The sequence below is a fragment of the Silene latifolia genome, chromosome X (assembly GCF_048544455.1).
Source record: "Silene latifolia isolate original U9 population chromosome X, ASM4854445v1, whole genome shotgun sequence".
NCBI classification, from domain to species: Eukaryota; Viridiplantae; Streptophyta; class Magnoliopsida; order Caryophyllales; family Caryophyllaceae; genus Silene; species Silene latifolia.
The window spans coordinates 286,124,440-286,141,611 of NC_133537.1; the positions used below are offsets into that span (position 1 = coordinate 286,124,440).

General features: G+C 37.2%; 2 protein-coding genes across 3 annotated transcripts; both read right to left on the minus strand.

The window, feature by feature from the left end:
- Positions 1-432: 432 nt before the first annotated feature.
- On the minus strand, positions 433-2,928 carry LOC141620241 (uncharacterized). Its single transcript, XM_074437164.1, has 3 exons — positions 1,577-2,928; positions 939-1,418; positions 433-793 (listed from the first exon to the last, which is right to left on the minus strand). The coding sequence occupies exons 1-3, from the start codon at positions 2,926-2,928 to the stop codon at positions 433-435; spliced, it is 2,193 nt and encodes a 730-aa protein (XP_074293265.1).
- A 573-nt stretch (positions 2,929-3,501) lies between these two features.
- On the minus strand, positions 3,502-7,710 carry LOC141616823 (uncharacterized). Of its 2 annotated transcripts, none has more exons than XM_074433976.1 (7): positions 7,239-7,710; positions 6,528-6,650; positions 6,116-6,238; positions 5,474-5,726; positions 4,728-4,836; positions 4,258-4,422; positions 3,502-3,778 (listed from the first exon to the last, which is right to left on the minus strand). In XM_074433976.1, the coding sequence occupies exons 1-7, from the start codon at positions 7,344-7,346 to the stop codon at positions 3,742-3,744; spliced, it is 918 nt and encodes a 305-aa protein (XP_074290077.1). In that variant the 5' UTR covers positions 7,347-7,710; the 3' UTR covers positions 3,502-3,741. The 2 variants fall into 2 exon arrangements, with proteins under 2 accessions (XP_074290077.1, XP_074290076.1); XM_074433975.1 differs by having other exon boundaries at positions 4,728-4,842.
- Positions 7,711-17,172: the final 9,462 nt, after the last annotated feature.

Consider the following 17,172-nt stretch of genomic DNA (forward strand, 5'->3'; position numbering starts at 1 on the left):
AAAAAAATATTCAGATGTCTAATACTCTTACGTTTCGCTTTTAAATTTAAATCTCGCATTTGCCATTTTGACGCTATTTATAGATGAAGAGAATATTTAAAATTCTTTAGGATATATATGAAAAATCACAAATTCTTATTTCAGACGGACACTTTTCGTCTTATTTTTCAGACGGGCATATGTGACCATTTTATAGTTAAATGTAACCACAATGGTATAGCGTGTTACGAACTTATATGTAGAATCTGGTTTTTCAATAGTGGTCACATTTAACTGTAAAATGATTACAAAATCCCGTCTTATTATTTCAGACTAAAAAGGCCCGTCTGAAGCAAGACGCACGTTACCAGAGAAGTAGAGATTTTATTTGATTTGTCTACTTTTTTTTTTTTTTTTTTTTTTTTTTTTGGCAGCTGGAAAGAAAGGTTCCTATTACGAACTCATAGCCCGTTTTGCCAAGGCATGAGCTCTGTAGTTAATGTCCCTGCGAACATAGCTAAAACACAAACAATGAAAGCCGGATGAAATAAGAGAAATGTCATGTAAGATGCCCCTAATATGATGATGCTTTGCCTGCTTCCCCATCCATTGCGTCAGTAGCGAAAGACAATCAGAGGAAATTTCAACGTGTAGAATTCCCTCCTGCCGTGCCCAAGAGATGACCTCCTTCACCCCAAGTGCTTTAGCTTGAAGAGGAGATTCAGCCCGACCACATAGATAACCTTCATATCTAGTTTCCCCTTCAGGCCCAATGACAATCCATCCAAAACCCGCAAGACACGATTTTTTCCAACTGGCGTCAACATAAAAGTTGAATTATAATCAGTCTACACTCTACTGGAGTACATGAAAATAAAGCAACTCCTAGTTTTTTTTGACAAAAGTGTACTATATATTATAATCAAGAAAAGTTGAATTACACATAGCCACTAATATACCACTTAAAATTACAGCTAAGATAAGATTTAATACGCATCATACTATTAGAAAATGTAACGGGAACTTTAAGCTTGTCCTTTTTGTGAAGCAATTGAAGGAGTCTGGTGTTTCCGAATGTGAAAAGTACATCTTGAAGCTTACACGCTGAGGCATGAGACATTGCTTCAAGTAAGGCGGTAATGGAACATTGAAGATGAGAATTACAGAAGAAGTTCGGAACTTCATGAATGATATTGTCATTGCAACGGATTCGAAAAGAGCCCTGCCACGTCTTTTTGTTGAAAGTAACCTCAATCTTGAAGTAATGGTGAATGAGCTCTGGAGAAGGGATCCGAAGGCAGGCAACATCAGTCGAGTTGATTTCATATTTATCACTCTTAGATCTGAACATGAAATCAAGCTGTTGCGAGAAAAGCATATCAGTTTTTTGTAAAATAGCAGCAAGATTGACCCGACAATCCCGAAAGATAACATTGTTCCTATGTTTCCAAATAGCAAAAAGAAGTAAAGAGAAGTGCAGGACCTGATAAGGTTCGTGGTTCCCGGAAAGCGAAAAGTAACTTAAAAAATTGTTCATCCAAGCAGTAAAGGTATGTTGGAGGATGAATCAACCCGAATTCCGAGTTGGCTAGCAAACCAAAGTCTTTTGGTTATGCAGCAGTCTCGGAAAAGGTGTGCCAAAGTTTCAGACTCGAGATTACAAAAACAGCAGGCATGATCAACAATCAAACCTCTGCGAATTAAGATGTTGGCAGTGGGTAAAATATGATGGGCAATTTTCCACAAAAAAATCTTGATGTGAGGTTGACATGGAAGTTTCCAGATCAAAGCAAAGTGAGAGTTTGAAGCAGATGAGTGATGACTTCTGTCCAAAAGAAACAAGTATCCTGACTTAGCTGAATAAAATCCGTCTTCCGTAAATTTCCAGTATATATAGTCATCTGTAGGCTCAGGAGGAAGTTCCAAAGCACAAATACTTGTTGCTGTAGATTTATTAAAGAACTGAAAAACATTTGTCGAATTCCAATGAGTGGAATCAAGCATAATATCCGCAAAACTGATTGTCTGCACTTGTGACTGGGACTTTAAAATAGGCTTATTCCCAAGAACCCATGCGTCATTCCTTAGATCAATTAAGCTTCCATTCCCAAATTTCCACGCAATACCGTCACGAAGTAAGAAGGTGGACTTGACAGTTCCTTTCCAAGCAAAAGAAGCGTTTGAATATTTCAAAATACTGCCAGGAATAGGAAAATCTTTCCGGTATTTTGGACAGAGAATTTTTGAGATCAGTGAGGTTGGATGTTGGTGACAGCGCCAAAATTTTTTAGCCAACATTGCTTGGCTAATAAGTCGTGCGCTTTTTAAACCCAGACCACCATTTGTCTTTGATAGCTGTAATTGCTCAAATGGTAACCAATGCTGAGCACGTTTCTTTTGGGAATTCTTCCACCAGAAGAGGTCAATCAAAAAATTGATTTTCGAGGTGATTTGCTGTGGAATAGGAAGAACAGATGCAATATAAGTAACGGAAGCCATAAGGATCGAATTAATAAGAATCAACTTAGCCGCTTGAGAAAAATGCGCTAGTCCCCAGGAGAGAATTTTGTTTGATATCTTGTCAAGAAGAAACTGAAAAGATGAAGTTTTTCTCCTGCCTAAATCGATTGGGATGCCTAGATATGAACCAAATTTAGTCTTCGTTTGCGCTTGCAAAATATCAATAATATGCTCTTTAAAATCAGCAGGAGAGTTCGGGCTGAACTTGATATAAGATTTTTGATTATTTATCATTTGACCCGACATAGAGCTGAAGTCGTTCAAGATGCTTCGCAAGGTTTCACAACTTGAAGAAGTCAGACGGAGGCACAAGGGTGAATCATCAGCATATAAAAGATGAGAAATAGCAGGACTATGCCGTGATAGTTTAATACCTTCAATGAGTCCCTTAGATTCCGCTTTTGTAATCATAAGGGAAAGGATCTCCATGCATAGGATAAAAAGATAGGGTGAAATAGGGTCACCTTAACACAGTCCACACTAAGGAAAAATTCGGCTAGAGGGTGTCCCATTGATAAGAACTTAAATATTCCCAGTTGTAGAACACAAGGTCGTTGTAGTATAGTGGTAAGTATTCCCGCCTGTGATCCCCGGCAACGGCGTTTTTTGTTATTAGCTTTTTAAAGGTTCAGGATGGCCAACCCTTCTCAACTGTTTGCTAGACTTTCAGCAAATTTACTGAACTTTCCAATGTTCGATAGGGTCAGAATACGTTCGTACCCACTATATGAGTAAAGAATAGGCGTCAACATTCAACAAGGTACTCGCAATCTCACATTATTAGGTTTAAAACCCGTTCGAATCGTTATCCATTGCGACTCTTATTGGCCCTTTGCCAGGAGTAAGAATAGGACGTACATAACAAAGACTCACTCTGATTCTTTACTTGGGCATAAGAAGGGCTTCATTTTGTTTGCTAGGAGATTTTACAAAAATCATAACTTGTGCAATCTCAGAGGATAGCAGATCAAACCAGGGGTTAAAATGATGGACGCGAGATTTCTTCCAAACAAAAAATAGCTACTGGAGAAGATCCGATTCAGAAGCAACTCAATCAACTTAAACAGGGCCATTGACTGAGTGTACATTACCATATAACCTCAATATTATCCGCGTCATTGATAATTTGATACTACATCGTCTATATGTACATATGATATGATAAACAGTAGAGTGTAATCTCTGCATCGATTATTCGTGTATACTATACCGAGTTATAGTTTGTTTCCAGGATATCGATTATCACATCTTGGGGATTGTGATCTGAAGTATCCCCTCCCTGCATCAAATTCAAGTACAAATCATAAGTTCAATGACTTATGTTACATTGTTAGTTGTTGTTACTGCACAAGTTTTCATATCAGTTCACGTATCTGTGTCTCATGTTCGACACTCCGACCTGGGTATGCATTTCATTTTCAACCAAAACATAAGATTTCTCCATACATACTAGTCGAGAACACTTAAATACTTGTGAACTGCATTAATCAGTTAGTAACATATGCAAATGCAATAACAAGTTTGCAGTAAGTCGTCACCAATGTTGCACTAGCGCCTCAAAGGCCCGAGTCTATGATGGTGAGGGGGATCAAATACAAGTAGCATATGCATAATGGCAACTGCATTAATCAAGACCGCTATTCCACAATATAAGAAATCCCACAGTTTGAGTCATTTCACTTTATTCCATCAATTTATAAATCCAAAAAGCAGGGAATGAGGAATGAGGGGTGTTCATCAGAGTCAAATTGAACTTACATGAACTCGGCTGAGATATAATCCTTGTTTGCACCTGCCGGAATAGGCCAAATAACCTGGTATTGTCCTTGCGATATCTCCCTCTTGTGATAAGTCATATCAGAATCATTTGAACATCCTGTTGCATTCCACCATTTTGCTGACCGTTTACCTCTCACAATCAAGCTGCAAGAACACAGTGTGCATCAGGTTTCCGCTCAAATCCTTTAGACTTGTTTGCATTATATTACAAAGAAACTACCAAAAAGACTAGCTCATTGTTTGGATGGACGGGATTTGGAGAGAAAGTGATGGATTTGTCATCATCAAAGTGACTTTAGTTTGGCTTATAGGAGGAAAATGGACAAAACCGAAAGGGAAACTACATCCCTCTCTTTTTATTCCAAATCCCTTCATCGAAACAAGGCGTAGATGTTACAATAGATTAGGCTGAAACAAAGGAGAATGTCGATGCTAAACAAACGTCCTACTTTTTGTCGTCCATCTCCACTCTGATATCTCTGACATCAATCCCAGGAAGTTCCACTGTGATGACATAGCTGCATTTGGACTCAGCGACATTGATCCTTGGCGACCATTCTACTCCTTGAATAATCACCCAATCAAGTTGAAAATAATAAAATAAATAAATACCATGTAACTATGTAAGAACTTCAGCATGCATTTTCATTTTCAGTAGAGCCAAAGATTCACTAGTCCTTGGTTGTTTAATTCGATGGAATAAAGTAAAATAACTCACTCAACTGTCTGCACTTGTTTTTTTTTCTTTTTCCTTTTAAGTCACAATTAGTCAAACTGCAATCTCCGACACAATTTTCATTATGGTCAATCTGAAAATAACCCCTTTTTACTAAGGCTGCATACATTCGACCGACTTATTACCCTCCATTGTGGGAGGGTATGACTCTAGGACTTGTGAGGAAATAGTCTTATTAACATTTTCAATGTAGGGGTAAGCTGCAGAAAACTGATCCCCTTATCTCATAAAAGGTAGGAATTTTTGAGGGATCAAGTTCAGGCAACGTTGATGTTGCTAAACGAGTAAAAACACAATGACGTCTTACAATTAGCCCATTTGTTTAATTTAGCTTATGCAAAAAATGCATCTCCAATCACTTCAGGACCTAAGAAGTGTTTAAACAAACATCTCTATTATGAAATGTGACTAGATTCATGCAACGACTGTATTGATAAAAGCTAAGATTCATATACATACCATTGGGTTGGGATGAAACTATGGGCTTCTGAGTGGTCAGCTTCTTTTCGGCTAGTTGTTCAGTAGGTCTAGCAAACTTGCGGCATGAAGATGCAGATGGCATCTTAGCAAACCAATTGAGTTCTACTTCAGGTTTTGCAAACTGAGGTTCCCCACTCCCCATCCGATTAAATAATGGAGGTGTAGGATTAAAAGTAGGCTTTTCTTCATTGATGCAACTCTTACCGCAAACATCAGTTTGGTTAGAATTGCCCTGCCATGGAAATTTCAAACAACTTAAGAGAAAATAAGAGACTGCCGATGTCATTATCAACAAATTTTTCATTATAGGCCTTTAAGAAACCGCCTTTTCCAACATAGGTGTAGGACTACATATATTTGAAACCCTTCACTCGTCATAGTGCCATGCTATTGTTTTTAGAGGTAAAGCGGCAGTAAGTCGATACAAAAATCTCAACACAAATTTAATTAATGGAACATTAGAGAAGTGCCTCTTTCTGTTTCCTATCCAACTATCCAAGGGTAACACAATGCTCCTCCGACTCCCTTCTCTTACCATAAAGTGACACGTCTTTTGGCAATAACGTTAGGACGTTTTATGAGAGAATAACAGGTGCCTAGTGTTCTGAAAATGGAACTTACAGTCTGATTCACAGGACTTGCAGCCTGCCTCATGAAATATCCTTGAGAAGCTGAAGATTGACGTCCATAATGCATTCTATTATCAAGCCGTTTAAATGGTGTGCTTAAGTTGCTAGTACAGTTCTGCAACATCAAACAGTTTTCCATTTTGGATCACGACATATACTCATGATAATAATCGTAAGATGCTCATACAAAATGATCTAAAGTTTTGTATGATTTTCACTCAGACAGCAGAAGCTCTAGGCCGTAGATGCATATACAGGATTTGATTTCTACGGAAAATCAATCAAATGTTTTTAAGTCCTAATCCTCTCAGCTACAAGAGGTAGTCGAGTATCACTCGTGAAAGTCTCGGAGTTTAACTAGGATGGGAAAAACAGATGCTTGGTGTTCTGAAAACGGGACTTACAGTCTGATTTATAGGAGTTTCAGCCTGCTTCATGAAAAATCCTTGAGCAGCAGATGCTTGCCTTCCATAATGTAGTCTGTTATCGAGACGTCTAAATGGTGTGCTTAAATTGCTGCTGCAGTTCTGCAACAGCAAACAAACAATCTCCCAGATGAGATCATCATTTCCAGTCAGGTTGCTCATACAAAATAATCTAAATGTTCAAATGATTCATTTCAAACAGCCAACAATCTCAAATTGTGATACATATACAACACAATCCCAACAGAATGACATCAAGGCAGAGGAGCTACTATCAAGTATCAAATGATTCGTTTTATCATTTGTTATCTCTGATGTTAATTGATCTAGTAGTCTCAGTGATGAGGGTTCGGTGCCAAGTTAAAAATCAGGCTCTAAATAGAGAGGATTTGATGCTGCACATCTAATCAGTAAAATGAACCTTTAATGTAATACAGAGTGTCTTATTCTCAAACATACGCAGTGGGGAGCCAGGATTTGAGGTTGGGGGGACAAAAAATTCTACCGTGAGCGAACAAGTAATGGCATAAGAAAAACTCGAAAAAAATTCAGAACTTTTTAACTAAAATTTACGAGTTTTTCATTTTCCAGCGGACACGAGCGCCCCTGCTACCCCCTAAATCCGCCACTGAACATACAAAAGTTCGGTAACTGAATAAAAAAAAAGATGTTATAGAAAGTTGAAGGTACCAAAGGAAATAAGTTGGTGGTTGAAACAGTAAGATCCTCAGTAAGTAAATCAGCACCAAAGTGACCAGAAATGGTGTTGATTCGTCGCCGAGCTGTTTGACTCACCATTTTCTTATACAATTAGCCTCCAAAAGTTCTGTGAATGAGGTTTAGTTTACGCAAATTTTGTATAGGGACCAGGATTATTTAGCTGAAAACTTGAAGATATTTTGCTAAGGATTTGTAGTCTACAAAATTCCACATACATAGGGAGGCTAAGCCTAACAAAAAAATAAAATACCAAAGGCTGTGATATTGATATTTGACTGTTATTGAATATGGGCAGCATGAATGAATGATCAACTCCATGATTGATGGTGGTTTTCAGGGTGGGACCTCCATTTTAGATGGACCTTGGTGTTTGTTTGCTAAAGTTTATCCTTTGGTGGACAGGGTAGCTCAAATTTGGGAGCTGATAAGGTAATTGATGTTTGACAAATAAGCTGAATAGGTAACTTACTTATTTTGATGAAAAGATATAAAAGGATATGATAATATTATAGGTTGAATGTGTAAAACAGGAAAATAAAATCAGTTCAGGAACGTGAAATTTCAAATGTTAACAAAGTAACATTTTATTTCAGGTAACTAATTTATTTAAATACGCTCAAATACTTACAGAAAAATAAGGTAGCTGTAATTTTGGCTAAATAAGCCCACTTTAGTCAAATAAATTACCTGAAACGACTTGTCAAACAGAACATAAATATTACTCTTGGTCGCAATTGTAGTATCTTCTTTATGCATATGGATCCTTTCCATCCCCTATTGTTGTTATATCTACTAAAATAATAAGGACTCTCACATTTTTCCCTTCAAAAAACATTTTTCTTAGATACGGAAGGTGACTACAATTATGTGCATTCACTAAAAAAGAAAACTAATAATTACATTTTGTTAGAAATCTATATGAGAAGAGTAGAAATAATGTAAGAGAATATAATAATGTATTCTTATTATTTTCCATGTACAATGTGTGTGAATATATTTATATACATCCATAACAATGTATAATGATGAAGGGTAACAATGATTGGTGAATGGTTACAATGGTTGGTGAAGGGTTACAATGATTAAGAACGAAGGGTATAATGGTCAACCACAATATATATTTTATAACACTCGCCTTAGATGACCATTACCTAAAATAATACAATGTCTTACGATGATAATATTCTCCTAACACGCATAACAAGCTGTCTCATTAAAACCTTTCCATGGAAAACCCAATGGGACAAAACCATGGATAAGGAAAAAGAGTACAACGCGTGTTAACTCCCCTTGATGATTACATAGCTTGATATATCTTGAAATAATCTATGCTTTGACAAAATTTCTCGATCGTTGAAATAGAACCCATCGTGGTTGATAATAAACTTGATATCTTCAATCAGTAGAAATCCTTGATAGTTTCAATATCATATTTCTTCGGAACTCATAATCTGGATATGGTCATCATTTCATGATAAATCTCTGATCTTCATTTAAAAAAAAATACCTCTGCAATTTTGAGAGAAAATAATTTTAATTCTTCTTAATAGATGACATAACATTATATGCATGTCTAAACGTACCAATTGTCATCTTAACAATTATGATGATCATCGTGACTATAGCGTATTAATGCGCTTATAGTGCTACCTCGTTAAAAACCTTACTAGGAAAAACCCATTGGGATAAAAAAATTAGTCGAAGGGAAAAAAGGTGTAGCTATCATTTCTGAATTCATTCTCTTCAGCAGAATCAATCTGATTAACAATTCATCTTGAAAAATCATCGATCTTTCTTGCCAAATCATATTACTGTATGGATTGACATCCTTATTATAGATTTTCACTACTGAAATTCATTCATGTATGAATTTCCATATGTTTAACTACAGGTTGAGACAATACAATTTATTCAAATTAACTCTTTAGTATTTTGAATATTCCATTTTGGAACTAATCACGATAATCTTTCAATCGTATGGTAGAGGTTTATATGTATAACCAAGAGTTTTCAAAACTCAATTGATCAATCATCATCATCATCATCATCATCATTTGATGATTGTTTATAAGAGGTTCCTACAGGGAGTTATCCTCGTTGGAGTGTCTTATAAGATAACATTTATCCTTTTAATAATATAATAAGTTAAAACAATATTATGAAATATGTGCATTCATATGACATGAAACCTATTTTCTAAACAAAATTTATAAAATAATGCAATGATGGATATATATTAAATCTAATATACAAATAATGTACTTATCTCTAAATGCACATGGTGGTGACTCAATAATGTAACTGTACAGTTTATTTTTCAAGATTCATAACATATATTGACTTCAGGTCAATGTATGGACTTCATGTCCATGAGCTCATGTATAATAATTGATTATATGTCGACAATTAAAATGGACTTAAGTAGAAGATCCCCATTACGAGTCCATAAGATATCGCGCGAAAATATATATATATATATATATATATATATATATATATATATATATATATATATATATATATATATATATATATATATATATATATAGGTTCCATAAAATATATCGATATAATTTATCATCTTTTGATAATATCAATACTGTTCAATGATATCTGAATCTGAGTATATATTTGGTACCATTATATTCATCTAGGCCATATATTATCATTCAGATATCTGTGTCACTTCGGGAACACTCCAAATATAGCATTCTTATTCCATACCAACTGCTCCATCTTGCTATTTATCATCTATTTCATTTTCATAGTGGAACCATCAATTCATCTTGACTTTTATTGAATTACACTTCAGGTGTATATGTATCAATCTGGTAAAAATATTTTTTTTATATCAAATTCAAAACCTCTACTCAATGAATTTGATGTATAACATTATCTGAACTTCTGGTTCAGTAAGGGATCATTCCATATTTATTTTTACCAACTTTTAACTCACTTTTCTCCCCCTAAGGTGGTAAAAACTATAACCAATATATAGTCCAAAATTTATTATAACCACCTTAGACATCAATTTCTCATATCATCGACGAGATTTTACATGGGCATTTTGTACAATAACAAAATATTTCGGGGAGTAACATATAATGCAATTGGATTTTACATGTGCTGAATCACAATGCCCAACTCAGGAGATCACCGATTACATATAATAATCAAAATGTGATTTTTAATCACGAGAACTACTCAGAAAATTCAATATGTAGCTATAAGCCACTTCAATATAGCGTCAATCCATAAATGAACATTTAAGTTATTTATTCAACTCCGAGTAGTGTTTAGATCTCCAACATCACATATACTCAATCTCAGTGTAATACTACATATTTATGAGTCTCGGGGTACTCTATCGAGTAGGCCTTACTCTGTCGAGTAAGGGTGAGTTGCAGTTTAAAATAGTTTCTGACCTGTTGGGTACTCGATCGAGTAACGTGGATACTCGATCGAGTAAGGGGGCACTCGATCGAGTACCTTAGCTACTCGATCGAGTAGCCGGTTTACGGGGGATGATTTCTCGGGTTTTGTTAATAATGCGATTAAGTATATATTACTTCCGTCACTATTCTGTAAACACTTTTTAAAACCTAATTACTGTGAAAAGAGAAATCAAACTACGTCATTCGCTTTAATCGCATTGTTGGAAAATCCCGGAGCTTGGATGGTCAGATTTTACCTTTCTTGATACCTTTGTGATCCTTGCGTCAAGGGTAAGATCTACATACCAATTTTATAGTATTTAGTTAACTTTGTTTAAACCCTAATTTTGGGAATTGGGGATTTGTGTTAGTTTCGTGATTGTTAGTAATTATGTGATTATATGTTAGGAGGAGGATTCGTAAAAGAGGAATTTTGATACAGCTGTTGAGACCGTCGATTGTGTTCTTTGTTCGGTAGGGTTTCCTACTCGGTATTAATTACATAATGTGTGGTGATTGTTTTGTAGTTAGTGATTGTTGATTGATTCAGACGGTTGTTGATGTTGTATTGTGATTCCGATTGTTTGTCTCTCGGTTCTCGAGATGCGTTCTCGGTGAGTGGAGTCACTTGCGGGAGTGGCTTCACGCCTTAGTTTCGCCCTTCGTGGAACCCGCCACGGAAGGGGATGTGCACATTAATGGGACGGGGTTATCGCTCGGTATGATGAGCGGGGATTTGGTGGGTACGGTGCGGTCCCCCAGCGTGGGTGGTCCGGTGGACGATCGGTGACGGAGATTGATTGGTGTGGGTGATTGTGTGTGACTCTTTGAAGTGTGTTGTTTATTGTCTTGTTGGTTATATAAATTGTGTGATTAATCGACCCCGTTTAATGTTTTAAAATCGTGGTGATCCATTCGGGGTGGTGAGCGATTATTGAGCGAGGTATGATATGACGCGTATGAGATAGTTTGGGACGAGTCATCACGTGGCGTTAGAAGTCTTCCGCTATATCGACGGTGTTTTGTAGCTTTGATAGTTTTAGCGATGAGACCGCCCCGAGAACCTTGTATTTCGGTTTATCAGTTTTGGTTTTGATCATGTAATCACTTAAACTATGTTTAATTTTAAAGTACGTTTCTTTATTGTCTTATGATTATCATTGCCTCGGGTAACCGAGATGGTAGCACTTCCATGCCTTAAGTGGTCCTAGTAAGGCACTTGGAGTATGGGGGTGTTACAAAATGGTATCAGAGTGACGATCCTGAAACCTGTAACCAATGAATCTAATGAACCTAGGGAGTCTAAATAAAATGAACCCGGGGTAGAAGTTGTATGAGCTAATGCAAAGACTTGGGAGACGTCCTAAAGTCGCGAACTCGCCCTACAATTTTGAACCGGTCACCATGGGATATGAGTTGGGATCGCTATGTGTTTATCTTATGAATTGTGTATCTTTGTAGCAAAGTGTGGTATAAATCGGTGGATGTATGTGTGTGGAGAATGGGGAATATGTAAGAAAGATGGTCATGATGTGATTTTTGTTATGTTGTTGGTTGAAAGCATGTTGCATGATAGTTGGTTTACATGTTGGTTGGAATCGTTGGAAAAGTGTATGAGAATGATGAGTAATGTGGTGGAAAAAAGAAGTAGTTCATATGTGATATGATTATACATAACTTTGTTTGTGTAATTTTATATAATGATTTCTTATACATGTCTACTATTGTTCATATGTATATGTTGTATGAAGAATGTGGTGGAAATGGATGAATTGATTGGAAAAGATGGAGTGACAATTGCACGAGAATATGAATTTTGTGATTATGAATATGTTTAGGTGACGAAGTGTATTTGTAATATTGTTGTATTAGTAACATGGAAATAGGATTTTTAATGTATGAGTATGTTTTGTTTACGAAAAGTGATAAAATAAAAGCATGTGGGTAAGTCATGATTGGCAAGTTAAATAAATTATTTGCATGATGAATGTTGTTGCTTTGCTTTCGAAAATAGTAACATGTGATTGGGACTACTAGTTTTATGAGTATTGGGTTGTTTTTGTTTACCATGTTGTCGTTTAAGTTGTTTGGAGGTAAAATTAAGTAGTTATGTTTTTCGATTATAGAGAGGTTGTCTTTAAACTGTTATAACTTGATATGTATAAATGATTTTAATGTGATTCCAATTGGAGGTGATAGCTTGTTCTTTTACGATTATAACGATAGGTCACACGCCCAAAACGACTAAGAAATGAGTGAGTTATGGCTGTTTTACGAAACCTGGACAGTGCTGAGAAATGCGTAGGTACTCGATCGAGTAGGCGACATTCGATCGAGTACGTTAGTTACTCGATCGAGTAGCCCTGGTGATTTGTTTTACGTGCTTCTGATCTTCACCTACTCGATCGAGTAAGTCCCTTACTCGATCGAGTGGCCTGTACTCGATCTAGTGACCCCTGTTTTGGGTCATATGCCTATATTTTGACTTCGTTGCATATTATGTTTAATTCAAAGGTGTTATTTTGCTTCTTTATGCATTGTTTTGCATGTATGTTGGTCTTGACGCGTAAGTTTGTAGATACCTCATTTCTGCACCTCTCGCAAACCACCCGGTGATGATTGAGCCGCATGTTTGGTACGCGGAACGATTTGTGACAATTCGTAAGATTATCGTCAAGTGATTGCTCAAATATTAATGTCTACCTCTTAGTTGTCATCTATGTCCCGGTACGGTCGTTTTGACAGTAATTAGAGTACATTCGGAGTCCGGGCCTAAAACCGTCTCCATTTTCTGATAATCGTTAAATCCCGAGTCGAATGTTTGGAATGTTAGGATATTTCTATTTCATATTTCATAAATTTTATCTTTTAGTAAACAATTTCCCGTAATATTCACATAAGATATTAAGGAAAACCGAATTATTTCCGTCCTACCATAACTCAAACAAGGAAATCTTTCTTCCGCAGGAGGAAACCACTTGGGAACAGACGCAGCAGGCGCTGCGCTTCTTCCAAGAGACGCAGTGGCTGCTGCGCCTCTTCCCAGGCCCTTTTCTGCATGTTTCTCGTATATTTTTCATATCTTTCCGAGATTCACTTCCAAAGAGTCTCCGAAACCCTAATTCCTTCACGTGATTAGTATAAATAGGAGCCTTCGCTCCTCATATTTCTCACGCGAGTGTCCGCTTTTCTCTTCTCCCTTTGCATTCTAGACTTTGTTCTTACTTTTTGGCGTCTACGTGCTTGAACCTTCGACCACGTAAGCTCGGATCCTTCTGAGTACCAGCCTCCCCGTTTGCATGACCGACCAATTTGACCAACTACACCATAATCAACTTAATTAACTTAATCGTTTTCCTCTTACGAGGGCACTTTCTTTGCATTCGCGTCGAGCATCACTAATCGATATCTTAGTTCTTCTCGTTTCGTCAACATGTAAGGCTGAGGGTGTATGATCTCTCTTTTATTTATTGTATTTTAGTTATTGTATCACAATTGTAAGGTTTATGTCGAAAATACCTCGTTAAAACCGATTTCTAAAACCATGCTTTAAAACCTCTTTTTACGGATTTCCAGTAGATAGCCATCGAGAAAGGACGCAGCAACTGCTGCGCCTCTTCGAAGGAGCGCAGTTCCTGCTGCGCCTCTTCGTGAGGCTGCCGCAGTTTCTGCTTCCTTTCTTCTTCGTTCGTCCTCTGTTATTCGTCAAAGTTATTTTATTTGTTTCGTTTGTTTGTTAATTCTTCATCATGATAGCATATAATTCACATGTATATTTAGTCATCATCATTAACATGTTTTAATCGTCACAAATCCGACTTGAATCCCTAATAATCCAATATTTGCGGGTTTTCGTCATTAAATTCAATCCCGGGTTGTAGAGATTCAATTCATCAATATTGGGTTTCTGGAATTCGTCTTTGATATAGTTTTCATCTGTCTTTCGTTGTGTTCATCGCATATTCGTCATTAATCCATCGTATCTAACTCAATTAATTGATTTAATTTGTTTAGTTTGTTAATATTTTTCACTTCTATCATTAATCCATCTTATGTTAATTCGTTCAATTCCGTCTCATTCATATTTTACTGTTTTCACGACCCATTCATATGTTAAATAACATGCTAATCACTTCCATCCGAGTAAATATCATCAATCGATCATTAAATTCACCAATTAACATTAACGGCTTGCAATTACGGCTTCACAGCCAGAACTGAGCCAAGGAACAGACGCAGTGTCTGCGCCTATTCAAAGGACGCAGCTCTGCTGCTTTGTTCTGGTGAGTTCGTCCCGAACTCCGTTTCTGCCTTGACCTAGTTTAATTAGTTTACGTATTAACTAACTATTATCCGTGATATCGCGCTAATTCCTGTTCGTTAATTTATTTGATTCTTTCTTTTTTATTCTTTTTTTCTCAAATCATCCGTTTTAAAGGTATATTCGACATAAATCGCCCATTCCATTGTAATTATTGTAATTTTCATTATTGTAATTTATAATTATTGTATTTCTTTTATTGTTTGTATGTTTTCACATGCAATTGAATATAAATTCCTACTTCGACCCAATTGTTTGCTAAACTACGTGTCAACCGACTTAGTATTAATTCTCACATGCTAGGATTAAAACTTGGATGTTGCATTGCATGCATATAGCCGACGATATATCAAGTACGAATAACTTCCCTAATCATTAGTAGAGGCCGCTATCGAGGCGGGCGGGATTAGGTGTTCGATCAAAAGAGCTTCCTAATACGTACCCTCACCCCTTACTCCAGATATCTGTGAAAACCCGTGTTCATTGGCATCCACGAGAGTCATTCTAGACATAAAATGCTAAGGGTAACGATTGCTTAGTGTTCATGTCACTACTTTGTGTCTTGACATGACACGAGGTATTCGAACGGTTCCAATTTCCTATAAAAATTGGTGGCGACTCCATACAAAAATGCAAACGCTTGTTCACCAAGCGCCCCCGTGGCCCATTGTCCACAGTTTGGCGACTCCGCTGGGGATAATACACTTACGTGTAGCCAAGGGTGAAACTTGAACAAGGTTAGGGAATAGTTTGTATAAGACAATTGTCGGTTTTCATAACTCGGTCTTCCTAGACCGTTTTATTCGGACTTCCTAGGTCCAACCCAACCCATTCGACCAATCGTCCCGTCTAAACGGTCCTAATTCTTATTTGGGCCTTAGGATGGATAGCGATTGACGTCATCCATACCATGATGCTTACTCTTGTTTGTATCAAGGGCCTTCACTACTTGAGGAAATGGACTAGGAATCGGCCTTACTCTTGTTTGGTACGAGCCTCTCCACAGACTTCGGGTTTGATGGTTCGGTATGGCAACCCACCCTTTAAACCAAAACCCTTTTAAATGCACTCAGCATCCCGTTATAATGCTTGTATAAATGTGTATACCTTACGTGATCACCACTTCTAAACAAAACCATGACGATTTTTCAAAAATCAAGACCCATTTTTTAAAAAACAAAAATTTCGAAATAGGCTCTTAATTAGCGCAAAATCCGGTCAAAACTCTGTCCGTTTGTCATGTCAAAATTCGGGCCACAAACCCATTTCAAAACCTCACTTCGAGTCCACTCCTACAACTACACTATAGTTGACTAGGACACACATTTTCAAAAAACCTTGTCTTTCTTCAAAGCTCACTCAACACAAGTGGCACACACCCACTTCACGAGTCAAAACATTTCTTCTTTTAGCAAGTGTGTTAGAATGGTCGATCGTGTTTTGATTCGCCGCCGATCTCTTATCCAGTTTCCAAGATGCCCGGATCAAGTGATGAAACAAATCTCCACCAACTTCAAGATGGTAATGATCGAATCCTAGCCGCGCTAGCCCAAATGCAAGCTACCCAAGAACAAACCTATGATCGCCTTGAGCTCATCGAAGGCCGTATCTATGCCGTAGAGGGAAGGTTGCCTCCTCTTGAAAGTGAAGTACTACGTGACAACGAATCCAAGGATGAAAATCCTCTCACGGGGATGACTGTAGCTGAGAAAAGACTCCAATACCTAGAGGAGCAATTGATGTACCTTAAGGGGGATGACATTTATAGGGAGAACAATCGCAAGTATGAGGCCGTCAATTCAAAATTGCCAACTAACTTTAATATGACGGATATCCCTAAATTCAAGGGACACGAGAACCCTTTGAACCACATCCGTGACTTCAAGGATTACATGTCTATCAAAGGCATCAAACCCGAGATGTTCTTAAGGTCCTTCCTTCATCTCTTGATACCATCCCGAGGCAATGGTTCTACTCTTTAGATCACAAGAAGGTCGCTACTTGGGAAGATGCCGCAATCGAGTTCTCTAAACAATATGCGGATAATGCCGAGATCCAAGTCAACATGCGTACTCTAGAGGTTCTTACCCAAAATGACAAAGAAGGATTCACCGACTTCCTAAGTAGGTGAAGGAAAACTAGCACTCAA